Source organism: Colobus angolensis, unplaced genomic scaffold (genome assembly GCF_000951035.1).
Source record: "Colobus angolensis palliatus isolate OR3802 unplaced genomic scaffold, Cang.pa_1.0 Scaffold2, whole genome shotgun sequence".
Taxonomy (NCBI): domain Eukaryota; kingdom Metazoa; phylum Chordata; class Mammalia; order Primates; family Cercopithecidae; genus Colobus; species Colobus angolensis.
This window is the reverse complement of record NW_012115154.1, coordinates 19,049,740-19,062,802: the sequence shown is the minus strand read 5'-3', so window position 1 is coordinate 19,062,802 and position 13,063 is coordinate 19,049,740. Positions and strand designations below refer to the sequence as shown.

Sequence of the window (13,063 nt, the reverse complement as noted above, 5' to 3'; positions counted from 1 at the left end):
AGCCTGGCCTTGAATCCAGAGGATGGGACCAAGAGACTCCCTCCAGCCCTGAGACCTCGGCCCTCCTGGCCCAGCTCTCGGCAGGTGCCTGCCCACCTTCACCAGCTTGTAGAAGGTCTCATAGATGAAGATGAGTGAGATCAAGAAGGCGAAGATCTCCTGGGTGAAGCGGGAGACGAAGCGGACCAGGAAGCTCCCCTCCAGGGCCACCATGAGCAGGGCCAGGAGCACTAGCCAGAAGCCGATCCACACGCGGCCCACCAGGTACTCCAGGTGGTTGCTGCTACAGAACTAGAGGTGGGGGCAGTCAGGTCCCGCACTCTGGGTGGGGATGCTGTGGGGATGTCTAGGGCAGAGGAGGGGTGGCTGGAGATGGGCGGGAAGAGCCCTCACCGAGAAGAAGGCCTCCTCAAAGACCAGCAGGGGCCCCGAGAAGCCGATCACCAACAGGGGCTGGGCACCCAGCAGGCAGAATACCACACCCTGGAGCGCTGTGGACATGATCAGCTCCGACACCCCTATCAGGTCCTGTGTCTTCTCTCCTAGGGGTGCAGGAACCAGCTCAGGGGCTGGTGGCCAGGCCCTGGGCAGTCCGCCCCACCCTCTACCTGAAGGCTCTCCTCACCCAGCAGCCCCCCAAAGGTGATGGCAGGAGATAGGGCGGCAAAGTAGATGAAGATGACGGCAGCCAGGCACTGAGGGTCAAGTGCATCTCGGAAGTCACTCAGGTAGTGGGGATAGCGGCGCCGCACATCTCGGATCAGCCCACCAAAGGGCCGCCCCGTCCGCCGAAGGGGATCGTCTTCAGCTGCCCCTGCCACCTCTACCATCTGCAGGAGCGCTGCAATCCAGGCCTCCGTCAGGGCGCCGCAGCCCCTCCTGCCCACCTCACCCCCTTGAGGCAGCCCCGACCCCAGCCCGCCCTGGCCGTACCCTTATCTTGGGCAGATTTGGGCTCCAGCCCGGCCCCTGTGGGCAGCAGCCGGCCCTGCTCCTCTCGCTTCTTGAGCATCTGGCGCTGGAAGTGGGCCACGGAGCGCAGCAGCTCCTCGCCCTGCACTTCTGAGGGCGGCAGCACCACGCTGCAGTCGAGGAAAGCGTTGATGGCCGTCAGCAGGTCGTCCCGCTCGTCAGCCAGGTAGGCTGCCTCGTGGAATTGCTGCCAAAGCAGGATGGGGATTGGGGAGGGCTCAAAGAAGAGGGCTGAGGGCCTGGAGCTGGGGGTGGGCAAGGCCGGTGGGTGGGGGGCAGTCGTGGGGATCAAGACCGGCCAAGGGTGGGCTCCAGGAAGCAGGGCCCAGAGGAGGAGGGTAGCTGACCTTGTCTGACATGAGGGTGGAGATGGAGCGGCCGATCTCGTGGTAGTCCATGTTGGCGCTGCTTGGGCCCAGCAGCAGGAAGAGGAAACGCACGGGCACCGGCACTTCCAACACTGCGTCCAACTCCACGGCCTCCCGGAGCCGCACAAAGGCCATGGTGGGGCGGGAGAGGAATTCCACACAGCCTAGGGGCATGGGACCATCGTGGGCAAGAGCAGAGCAGCAGGACCGCCTTCCAGTCCCTCGCCCAGGGGTGGCACCGAGGCAGGGCCAGGGAGACTACAGGACCCTGCCTCAAGGCCTGGCTGCCAAGGCCCCCACATGTGACCTGCCCCACATACCCACGAGGACCACTGTGGCCTCAGCATTCTCAGGGATCTTCTCCAGCAGCTTCAGCTCGTGCTTGGACTTGGAGCGGGTGATGCCAGCTGGTGGTGCTGGAGGCGGCAGCTCGCGCTGGGGGACACAGAACAGAGCTCAGCCCAGCCAGGCCCCACCCACTCTGAGTCCACACCCAGGCTTCCTCAGTCCTGCCGCCAGCCCAGGCAGGGCCGGTTCTCCCCTCACCTCTCGCTCCACCTCCAGCCGGGTCTCAGGAACACCTCCAATGAGAGGCTCGGTGACGTGGGGATCACTCTCAGCCCCCTGAGCATGGTGATGCCCCAGCAGGGAGCCCAGGGAGCCAGCCGAAATGTTGCGGGGGAAGGAGAAGTCCTTCTCATCACTCGGGTGGCTGGTGGGGCAGAGGGCAGTGAGGCAAAGGAGGGTCAATGACAAGGGCCAGGGCAGGTGGGCTGGATGAAGTGTTGTCCCCAACTGGCCCACAGGGCCTCACCTGTGTTTCAGCAGCAGGGCCCGCAGCACATTGGCCCTGTCCTCGGCCTTGATCTGGTCAGAGATGACCATCTGCTCCACCACCTGGTGGGCCACTCCAGGCAGGGTCTGCTGGTCCAGATCCAAGAGAACAGCCCCTAGCATAAGACGGCACAGAGGGCCCCTCAGCCCCAGGTCGGAAAACAGTGGCAGGAGATGGGATGGCAGCAGGAGCTGGGGACAGGTGGGGCAGCCAGGTGGGTGGGTGCCGGGGCTGGAACACCAGCCTACACATGAAGGACACGGGCTCGGGTTCTAGCTCCCTCAGGAGCCTAGGTCACATCAACCCTCTGGTTCCTCCCCTCCCCCAGACCCCCAGGAACGTTACGAGGCTCCACAGAGACCACTGAACCTCAGTGACCAGAGAGACCATCTAGGCCATGCCTGCCGGACACCCCTTCCAGGGAGCATCTGGCCTCCACAGGGACGGTCCAGGCCACCCACTCTGGTTGAACCCTCTTGGCTGTTAGAAAACTCTCCTCTAAGTGAGCCAGGTGCTGTGTCACTCTAGGGCCTAGTTCTACTCTCTGATACACAACTCAGCTGGTCTGTGGCCTTATCCGTGTGGCTGTCCTAGAGCCATCTGAAGACCCCCCTCTGCCCCAAGCTTCTTGACTTCCCTGTCAGCTTCTGGACCTCCCCTCACCATTGCACACAGAAGTAACAGTCCCTTCAAAAGTTACCAGGTCATTCATCTGGCAGGGCCAACTTTCAGGAACAAAGACTAAAGAATAAACAGAACCGGCCGGGTGCTGTGGCTCACACCTGTAATCCCACTTTGGGAGGCTAAGGCGGGCAGATCACGAGGTCAGGAGATCCAGACCATCCTGGCTAACACAGTGAAACCCCATCTCTACTAAAAATGCAAAAAAATTAACCAGGCGTGGTGGCGGGCACCTGTTGTCCCAGCTACTTGGGAGGCTGAGGCAGGAGAATGGTGTGAACCCAGGAAGCGGAGCTTGCAGTGAGCTGAGATAGCGCCACTGGACTCCAGCCTGGGTGACAGAGCGAGACTCCGTCTCAAAAAAAAAAAAAAAGAATAAACAGAACCAAAAGCTCCTAAGCAGCCAGGCTGGAGACCACAAGGCCTAGTGAGAGAGCCCTTCCACAGTGGCACTTTACCCAAAGCCCCTGAGCCTCACTCAGGGTCTATGGACTCTTCGTTGGGAAACAATTCTAAAAGCAGGTTTCTAGGTCCTCAGCTGCTTTGTTTTTTGTTTACTTTTTTTTTTTTTAATTTAATTTTAAGCCAGGCACAGTGGCTCATGCCTGTACTCCCAACATTTTGGGAGGCTGAGGCGGGCAAATCGCTTGAGCTCAGGAGTTTGAGACCAGTCTGGGCCACATGATGAAACCCCATCTCTACTAAAAATACAACAATTAGGTAGGCATGGTAGCATGTGCCTGTAGTTCCAGCTACTTGGGAGGCTGAGGCAGGAGGATCACTTGAGCCTGGGAGGTGGAGGTTGCAATGAGCCAAGACTACACCACTGTACTCCAGCCTGGGCAACAGAGCAAGATCTTGTCTCAAAATATATATATACATATATATATATATATATTTAATTTTTTTCCTAAGCTGCCTGAAACCACAGAACCTCAGCTGCTTAGAAACAGGCCTTTTAACAACAACTGAGAGTGGTCACCCATTGTGAAGGAGCAAGCAAGCAAACACAGGACTCGGAAGTCCTGCATCTGTGGTGAGTGGTCATTTCGTAAAGTCTATACAGCTACAGATTAGATCACATTCCACAGAATCTCTAAGATGGTACCAAGGCATGCCAGGAATTTCAGAAAGCTTTACATCAAAATGGCTTCTAGAACATTTTCGCAACCAAAACACAGTTGTTATCTGAGAATATCAAGAAGCTGCTGGCTAAAAATGCAAATACGAGCTGGGTGTGGACCACGCTCCCTCTGGGCTCTGGGGCTGTCACACATCATGGGGCTCAGGACAGATTTGGGGCCATCTGGGAGCGTTTCCTGGGGATTGGCCAGGCAGGAGGCGGAGGGGAGCGGGTTACCATGGGCAAGGGTCCTGCGGAGCTCCAGGAGACTGCGGAAGGAGAGGGAGGCCACGTGGGGCTTCCCCCAGCGCTCTGTCTCCTCCTCCACGTCTTCTTCAAATTTGATCCAGCGAGCTGTCTCCCGCCACTGGGGCTCCTGGTTTTTGTCCAGCAGCAACTCATTCAGCTCCACAAACACCTCGGGGAGAGAAGAGAAGGCCTTTCAGGGTACAGAGCCGGAGGCGGCCCTGGGTGGGGGTCAGAGGTGAGTGGTATCAGAGGGAGCCAGCTGACCCTGGAGAGCACAAGCACAGTGGGTGGTGCACAAGCGCACCAGCCCCACAGCCAGCTGAGACCCTGGACAACTGACTAACCAATGAGATGCAGCTTCCCTCATCTGCCAAATGGGAACACCTCAAAGAACAGTCAGGAGGACAAAAGGGAAAAGCACGTGGCACGCTACATGACTCAGAGTAAGGGCTTGAGAAATGGCCACCGTGTATGAAAGCAATGGTGTTTCGTAGGCCTTTTAACAAGTGGAATGCCTACCAGCTATTCCATTGACAGGCATTCAAGAACTGGCAAAACTAACTGCAAATGAAGGAAGAGTGGTCGCCTCTGAAAAATACTGATTGGGTGGGGCCGTGCAGGCACTTCTGGAGTGTGGGAAATGGCTAGGCAGGTATGGGCCTGCAACAGGGCACTGAGCTGGATGCTTCACACAGATGCAGCTTACTGTATGCTATTACGCCTTCATAAAATGAGGACAAGAACACAGTGCGTCAGAGTTCAGGACCAGGGCCCTTAAGATGGGCAGCATCACTAGGTAACCAAGTGACCTTGGCCAAGTCACAGCACTCTAGTTTATAGCTGACACCACCTGTTGTCATCTTCACAGGTGGCTGAGAGGATTGAACAAGTACAGAGGCAACTGGGTTTTGAAAAATGAAGTGTAGTGCTACACAGAGCCACCTTTAGCCCAAGGGGTGCCCTTTGTTCAAATCAGAAAATGGCATCTCTTTCTAAGATGGTCATGATACAGAAATCAACAATGGCTCAGATGTGAATTAAAACCACAATACTCAAATCAACGACATCCACCATGGGGAGCATAATCACAGTGCCCAAGTCAATAAGCTCTAAGACGTGTATACTGCACTCTTGTGCAGTGTACAACCTTCACGACGAAAGGTGGCATCCCTGGGCCCGGTGTGGTGGCTCACGCTTGTAATCCCAGCACTTTGGGAGGCCAAGGCAGGCGGATCCCTTGAGGCTAGGAGTTGGAGACCAGCCTGGCCAACATGGTGAAACCCTGTCTCTACTAAAAATACAAAAATTAGCTGGGTGTAGCAGGTGCCTGTAATTCCAGCTACTCTGGAGGCTGAGGCAGGAGAATTGCTTGAACCCAGGAGGCAGAGGTTGCAGTGAGTTGAGATCACACCACTGTACTCCAGCCTGGGCAACAGGGCGAGACTTTCTCAAACAACAACAACAAAACAAAGGTTGCAATCCTGAGGCTTGAGATTATAGCTGGTCTGAGAGGTAGGGGCAGGGTCATGGGGGGAAGCTGGATGGGAAGTTAATGGAAGACCATGAAGCAGAGCATGGTACCTCATGGGGCTTGTGGGGGGCCCGGGGTCGGGCCCGAGGTGTGGGGCCAGGCTCCCGCCCTTCTCGGCCACTCTGGGCGGAACCTTTGGCGTTCTTCCGCACCAAGTGCCGCCGCACCGCAGGAACGTCCTCAAACCGGTGACCTGTGGGGGCAGAGGACCAAGGCTGGGCTCCCCCTTTCTCTCACCCCTTCGCCCACCAGTGCCAGGCTTGGCCCAGGCCCAGCACTCACTCTTCATGAGGTCTAGGTCAGCTGTGGCCAGCGTCTGGGCCTCACTCTCATCCGTGGGGACCCGAGGCAGCAGTGCCTGCTCAGCCCCGGTCATGCTCCCGATGCGCCTCCTCTCCTGAAGGTTGTAGCTGCGGTGCCCAGGCTGGGCTTTGGGCAGGGGGCGCCCCGAGGCACCCCCGTCGTCACCCCCTGCGGTGCCACTGGCCACCGCCACCGCCTCCTCCACCTGGGTTCTAGGCAGACAGAATGGCCGTGAGCCCGAGAAAGCCAGCCTCCTCCCTCACGCCCAGCACCCACACAGCGGGTAGCCAGGGAGGGGACCACATCGGACTCCGGGCCCTCCTAGTTCCCACTCCCGGGAGGCACAGGTATGGGGAGGGGAGGATTCTGGATGCAGACTCCCAGCATCCGAACCCCAGCTCCACCCTTTTCTAGCTGTGCAGCCCCAAACGATCACCCCAAGGCCCCTCTGAACGTCCACTGCGAACGTCAACTGCTCCTCAGCAGCCAGGACTGAGGCCAGACTCTGGCAGTGCCATGAGGGGTGAGATTCTGGAAAAGTCCCAGTGCAGGGCCTGGTGCAGAAAAGGAGCTCAGGACGCTGCTTCCTGACAGTCAGCATTCATCCCCCTGCCCCTCACCCCCGGCACACCCCTAGCCATGGGACTCAGAGGTTCACAGGGGCCTATGTTTAATCCAGAGGAATAAAGTCCGTGGCACTCGGCCTTGGAGATGGCAGACAGCTTCCTGCCCTGGGAGGAGGGGTGAGCCTCAGCCTTCACAGACGCCAGCTTCTGCTCTCTCCCTTCTCTCTGCCACACTGGGTGGCCAGGGCCCTGCCACGTGGTCCTACCCCTCTCTCTCAACATCAAGATCCCCCAGAGCTCAAAGCTCGCATCCCCTCTCATGACCAGGCTTTCCTAGCCCCCACATGCCCTAGCCCACAAATTCAACCCTTTCCTGCTGCCAGGCTTTCTCGGAAGCCCCAGCCTTCTCCTGGCCATCCTGGCGCCCCTAAGGCCGCTGTAACCCGCCGCCCGCAACTGTGCCACGGTCCCAGCAGGTTATGCGCTCCCAAAGGGGACAACATGCCCTTCACTTCCCGCAGCCCTTCACACTGCCTGGCACCCAGAAAACAACTGGTCTGTGATTGTAGTGACCTTGAGACCTAGTTCAAAGTCATTTTCTCCAGGAAGCCTTCCCCTAAATGCCAATCATCCACCGGTACTGACACTTTCCCTGAACCAGCCACTGGGTGCAGTGACAACATGCTGATGCCATCTCACATGGTAACATTTGGTTTCCAACCAGCGTGTGTTGGCAGTGCTCCAAGGAGAGGGGGGTCTCCTTTGCCTCTTGAACCCTGGGGCCTCCAGCAAGTGCTGGGAGGTCACCAGTCCAGTACCTGAGCCAGTACTGGCTACTGCTCCCGCTACACCACAGGGAGGGGTGGGAGACGGGCAGGGGTGGGAGACGGGCAGGGGTGGGAGGCAGCTTAGGCAGCGCATGTTCTTTGCCAGGCTAAACCATACTTAGAACTTTAATTCACACCACCCTTAATCCCTACAGCCACCCAGTGAGAAAGGTTCTATTATGCTTGGTTTCCGATAAGGAACCTGGGGCTTGGAGAGCTTAATTAAGTTACTTGCCCAGCCAATGAGGGCAGGGCTGGGATTTGAACCCTGGCCTGGTGATTCCAAGGCTCATGCTTTGTTCTAGCCTCATCTCTAGCAGGGGAAGTGTCTGTTGGGGACACTGTTGATTGGGGTATACTTACCCAGCCTGGGCCCCTTTGGAGGCCCGAGGAATTGCCTCCTGGTGGGGCAGTGGTGCAGGGGAAGATGGACTGGTCCTCTCTGCCTTCCGGTCAGCACTGTCATCCTCTTGGAGAAAGAACTGTAACAAGGACCCATGTGGGCAGGAGTGACCAGGACAGGGCCCTGTCAACATCCCCTAGGACCCCGCGCCCAGCGCACCTGCACCGAGGAGGGTGTGGAGGCAGGGGATGGCTGTGTGACCGCCCGGGCCCCCTCAGCCTCGCTGGCCTCATCCTCATCTTCCTCCCCTTCCTCAATGGTCGGGGTTTCTCCAGTCGGGGAGGCTCCTGGGCGCCTTCTAGTCTTCCGTCCCGGGCCCTGGGGTGTCTTGCGGCGGCGTGCATCCGGAGGCAGGTGGGTGGACAGTGGGTGATGGATGTGGTGGGAGGACTGGCGGTGGTCTGCAGGGAGGAGGGAGACTTGGCTGCGGCAGGCACAGAGTCCCCTCCCCTGCCATCCTGCCCCCCCCCGGCCTCGCTCCTCCCATTAGGACCCCAGCCCTTTCTTTACTGAAGAGTCAAACCTGATATCCCTGCCTCCCCCTTCCCTGCCTGCCCCCTCACACTCAAAGTCTTCCTCCCCATAGCTGCGGCCTGGCTCCTCCCCGCCGCGAGACGTGGCCTCATGTAGGATCTCCTCAAAACGCTCCACGCCCAGGGTGCGGTGAAGTTCGTCTTCCTCCTGCTCAGGGAACCCAGGTGTCCCAGGGCCCAAGCTCTCTGGCTCTGGCTGTGTGGAAGAAGGCATAGAGAAAAAACACACAGGGCTCACTGGGAATAGTACCCCGAAACCTCACCCTTCCCAGTGCCAGAGACCCAGGACCCCTCCCCTCAGCAGCTATCTCCTCTAATGCTGGTGACTCAATATCCCCCCAGCAGCTGTCCCTTAAATATAGGGACCCAGGCCAGGCACAGTGGCTCACGCCTGTAATCCCAGCACTTTGGGAGGTTGAGGTGGGTGGATTGCTGGAGGTCAGGAGTCGAAGACCAGCCTGACCAACATGGTGAAACCCCATCTCTACTAAAAACACAAAAATTAGCCAGGCGGTGGCGGGCACCTGTAATCCCAGCTACTCAGGAGGCTACTCAGGAGAGTCACCTGAACCCGGGAGGCGGAGGTTGTAGTGAGCCAAGAACGTGCCACTGCACTCCAGCCTGGGTGACAGAGTGAGACTCCGTCTCAAAAAAACAAAAAAGGAAACAAATCTAGGGACCCAGTCCTCCCAAGCAGTCTGCCTCCTCAAATGCAGGAAGCCAGTCCCCCTACCAGTACACATCCCTTCAAACACAGGGACCCAGTGTCCCCCCAGCACTCTGCCCCCTCAGATGCAGAGACCCAGTTCCCCCAGCAGCTGTACCCTGGGTTCTGAACTACCCTCATCCCAGCCCAGCCCCCTTGGCTGTGCAGTCAGTTCAGGGCAGGTGGAAGAAATCCCGTGTGTCCAGCCCGTCTGCAGCCTGGAGGGAGGGCGTGTGAACCAGGAAGTTCACATGACAGATCCTGAAGAAACTCCCGTTGGCCTGAGGACAACTACTGAGCCCAAAAAGTAACTTCTGGAGGCGCCCAAGCTGACCGCCCCAGAACCCGTCTGAGTCAAAAAAATCTAGCCCCGCAGGGACAGGAATGGATGTCCTTCAGCCCCCAGGAGAGCTCCCCTAGCCCCCAGGCCCCCAGCCCGAGCCCTGGGCCAGCTCCCTAGCCCCACCCCTCACCCCACCCCCACAGCCCCCACCTGAGTCATCCTGCGGGCGCGGAGCAGCGGCCGGCCGGCACAGCCGGCAGGGAATGCGGCGCTTGCGAGAGCTCAGCACAGCTAAGTGGCAGCCGCCTGGCCAGACAGCCTTGGTCCAGCCCCCCACCCACCCACCCACGGTCTTAGCTCCAGGTGCCTCCAAATATTTGCTCAAGAGCTTCTGGACCTGAAGGGCATCGGGATCTCCAAGGGCGGGGGTATGCAGCCCCCTCCATGGCGGTGCCAGCAGCGAGAATAAGGAAGAGCGCGGGGAGGAGGGCTGGGGCGAAGGGCGGGCCTTAGGTGCGGGGCGAGGTGGGGACTGGAGCAGCTGGGACTGGCAGAACGCCGGATAAGAGGTGAGCGAGCAGGCCGGGGGCTGGCTTCTTCCCTCTGTAAGTAAGGCTCCTGACCATCTCCTGGCTCCCCCATCACCCAGCCCCACTCCCACCAGAAGCAGCCCCGTGGGACAAGGGGGCGGGGAGAGGCGCAGAGAGCTTGCCCCCATGGGGAGAGAGGGTAGCAGACCCCTCGCACCTGAGGCCGCAGGAGGAAGTCCATGGCCGGCAGGGGTGAACCTGAGAAGGAGGGGGAGGGGACCAGCCTGCACCCCTTCCCAGTCACGTGCCCTTCTGGGGCCAGAGTGACCAATAGCGGAGCTGACTGTGGCACGGGGTTAATCATTAGACTCCTTAGGAAAATCCAGAGGGGGCCATGTGGAGCGGTGGCCACGTGGGGGCAGCGAGGGGAGGGCCTGGGTGGCATGGTGGGCAGGGGGCGTGGCCAGGCGAGGCAGGCGAGCTCCGCCCAGAACCCTCGCCCGCGTGCAGACTTGACCTGGGCCTCTAAGGCCGGCCGGCTCTGAGACGGGTTGCTGGGTGAGAGACCCAGGGTTCTCAAAGTTCCTCAACCGCTGAGGCTAAGCTACCTAGGTCTTCAGGTAACAGCCTCAACTCCCTCCCCAGGACTGGAAGACGTTTGATACCCCCACTACCCATCCCCCTGCACGACCATCATGCAAGGTCAGGGTAGGGATGGCAGCGTCCTCCCGGTCTGCACACTCACACACGCTCACACCCCTGGTTGGTGAGGACCCTCGGCCAGAGCACACAAGGCTGCCAGGGAGGGAAGGTCGGGCTGGCGACCTGGGGGCCAAACTCACCGTGCGGAAAGAATCTGCGCCCTTGGCGGGGCACCGGGGGGCGCTGCTCATGGCCGAATCTTAGCCCTTTTCGCTGTCGCTGCGGCTTTCAGGGCAACAAGGTGGAGGCATAACCTGGATGGGGGAGAGGCCGGATCACCATCCAGAGCCCTGGGAGGGCAGGAGCCACCACGCGCAGGCTGCGCTGCTGGGGATCCTCCTGGACTATGAAGGGCCTCAGAGTGGCCCTTAGCGGCAGCCACAGCACAGGGAGTTATTTATAGGAAGAAAAGAGAAGAACAAGGAGACAGGAGAGGACTGAGGCGAGTGGGGCCAAAAAAGGCCGAGACTGAGTAGAGTGAGGAGGAGAGAGAAGGTGGGAGAGGCCGCAAGAAAAATGAGGGAGAAAGGAATCAAGGCCTAGGCCCGGAGAGAAAGCAACAGAGATGAGGGAGGGAGCGATAATGAGCCGGGGAAGGAGGGGAGTGAAGGCTCAGGCAGACAAGAGAGCCTCGCAGGGTCAGGGCACCCACCAGAGGTGGGCCTGAAACCAGAGAGGGTGTGGTGGGGAGGGTGAGACACCCCGTGGAGCCGGGGCCGGACTGCTGAGACAGGAAGCAGACGAGAGGAAGAACTCTGGAGAGAGCCCAAGATGCCCCCGCAGGGAGGGGGCGCCCCCTCCCCAGTGCAGGCCGGCAGCAGTCTTCCCTCCCCCAGGTCCGTGGGGGCTGGCAGGAGGGAAGCAGGCTGCCTGGGTGGAGGGCAGGAGCTCAACTCCACTCACTCAGTGGGAGGGAGGAAGGCACAGAAGGTGGGCATGGGCTGGGCAGAGCTTTATAATGGGGGAGGGGCATGTGATGGGCTGGGAGGGGGTGGGCACCGCAACCTTGAGGTTCTGCCTCTGAGGGGCGGTCTGGATTCCGCCCCTCCAGAGCCTAGAGCCAGGAAAATCTGAGTGGCAGCGCTGCCACCCTCCTGACTGTGACTGTAGGGAGTCTGGGGAGGACACTGTGTGGTGGGGGCAGAGAAGGAGCTGCAGGAGGGAGCCCAATCCCTGCAAATAGGGGGCCTATTCCTAGTGGGTCAGCACAGGGGACACCCAAGACTGGCAAAAAGTGACGGTACCGATGCTGCCAGTGTGTTGCTGGGGCCGGGGGGGGGGGTGCCCGACTCAGGAGTAAGACAAGTCAGTGTAGGGTCAAACAATATAGGTCTGGGGGGGGCTGACCCAGGATGGGGAGCCTGGCAACACATTCTTGGCAAGCACTCCAATTCGGCTAACCACGCTCTTCCCCTCCTCCTCAGCAGGCCTTCAGCCAGGGCGGGCGGTGTGGATGAGCGTGAGGGCACCCAGTCTGGGAAGGGTGTGGGAAGAGTCCGCCCTGAGCACCTGCAGGCACCCACTCCCACCTCAGGCTGTGCCCTCAACGCGCTCCTCCACACTCTTCTGCACCCCCTCCCCCGCTGTCCCAGAACACAAAGCAGCTTCTGTCCAGAGCATCGGTGCCGATAATCCGGGTAGGGGCACATTCCTGGGACCAGCCCCGACCGGCCCAGAGGATTAGCATCTCTCCCCTTGCCCAAAGGATTAGCATCTCGGACCCCCACTTGGGCATTAACCACCCCCCAAGTGAACTCGTAAATTCCACAGCTCTTCCATGTGGGACTGGCGAGGGAAACGAAGCGGGATAAAGTAGACCCTGGATTTCAGGCAGTGCCGTCTCTCACACCCAGCACAGGACTCCCCGCCTAGACAAACCGACTCTGGGAGTCAGGTCTAACTCTCCGGGCTCGTCTTTCCCATCCCCACCCAGCTGCTCCCTCTTCTGCCTGACCCCTTGTCCCGACCTTACCCGCCACCCGCCTTTCTTGGCTTCGCCTCCCAACCCGGAGACTGGGGATGGGGAGGCCCCGGGCAACCCCCAGTCTGGGCGCCCCGGACGGGACTGAAGGACTATGCGGGGTGGCCGGAGGGGAGGGGTGGTCTGGAGCCAGCCGAGGAGTGGGAGGGCCGGAGGCTCCTCAGGGAGACTACCCACTCCTGGTGGCAGGGGGCGCGGCACCATGGCTTTAGGGAACTCTGAAAAAGGGACCCCGGAATGCCCGCCTCCGACCAGCACTCCATCCGCCTCCTCATCCTTCTCCCGAAGACCGCGGTTCCCCGCGCCCCAGTCTCCGCCCTTTCCTCCACTTCCACTCCCTCCCTGCTCGAGTCCCGAGTTCCCCCCTCTCCTTCCCCCTCCCTTCCTCCCTCCGCGGCCCTGGCCCTCCCCCGCCACCGCCTCTCCGCTTACCCGCTCGCTCTGGACTTCGTGCCCCGGGGGTCTCGGGG

At 60.0% G+C, this 13,063-nt stretch overlaps 1 protein-coding gene across 4 annotated transcripts in view; it reads right to left on the bottom strand.

The window, feature by feature from the left end:
- SLC4A2 (solute carrier family 4 (anion exchanger), member 2) overlaps positions 1-13,063 on the bottom strand; it is an 18,959-nt gene that overhangs the window by 4,323 nt on the left and 1,573 nt on the right. Inside the window, exons 1-16 of one of the 4 annotated variants that reach the window (XM_011941498.1) lie at positions 13,026-13,063; positions 10,753-10,866; positions 8,422-8,587; positions 8,018-8,259; positions 7,819-7,937; positions 6,042-6,274; positions 5,810-5,952; positions 4,217-4,397; positions 2,155-2,290; positions 1,887-2,052; positions 1,661-1,775; positions 1,320-1,504; positions 934-1,159; positions 626-841; positions 394-542; positions 97-291 (exon numbers count right to left, since the gene is read on the bottom strand). In XM_011941498.1, the coding sequence (XP_011796888.1) occupies positions 97-291; positions 394-542; positions 626-841; positions 934-1,159; positions 1,320-1,504; positions 1,661-1,775; positions 1,887-2,052; positions 2,155-2,290; positions 4,217-4,397; positions 5,810-5,952; positions 6,042-6,274; positions 7,819-7,937; positions 8,018-8,259; positions 8,422-8,587; positions 10,753-10,803 (2,523 nt within the window). In that variant the 5' untranslated portion in view covers positions 10,804-10,866; positions 13,026-13,063. Of the gene's footprint in view, positions 1-96; positions 292-393; positions 543-625; positions 842-933; positions 1,160-1,319; positions 1,505-1,660; positions 1,776-1,886; positions 2,053-2,154; positions 2,291-4,216; positions 4,398-5,809; positions 5,953-6,041; positions 6,275-7,818; positions 7,938-8,017; positions 8,260-8,421; positions 8,588-9,590; positions 10,240-10,752; positions 10,867-13,025 lie in introns of those variants that run through there. The other 3 variants (XM_011941499.1, XM_011941500.1, XM_011941501.1) reach the window with 3 other exon arrangements.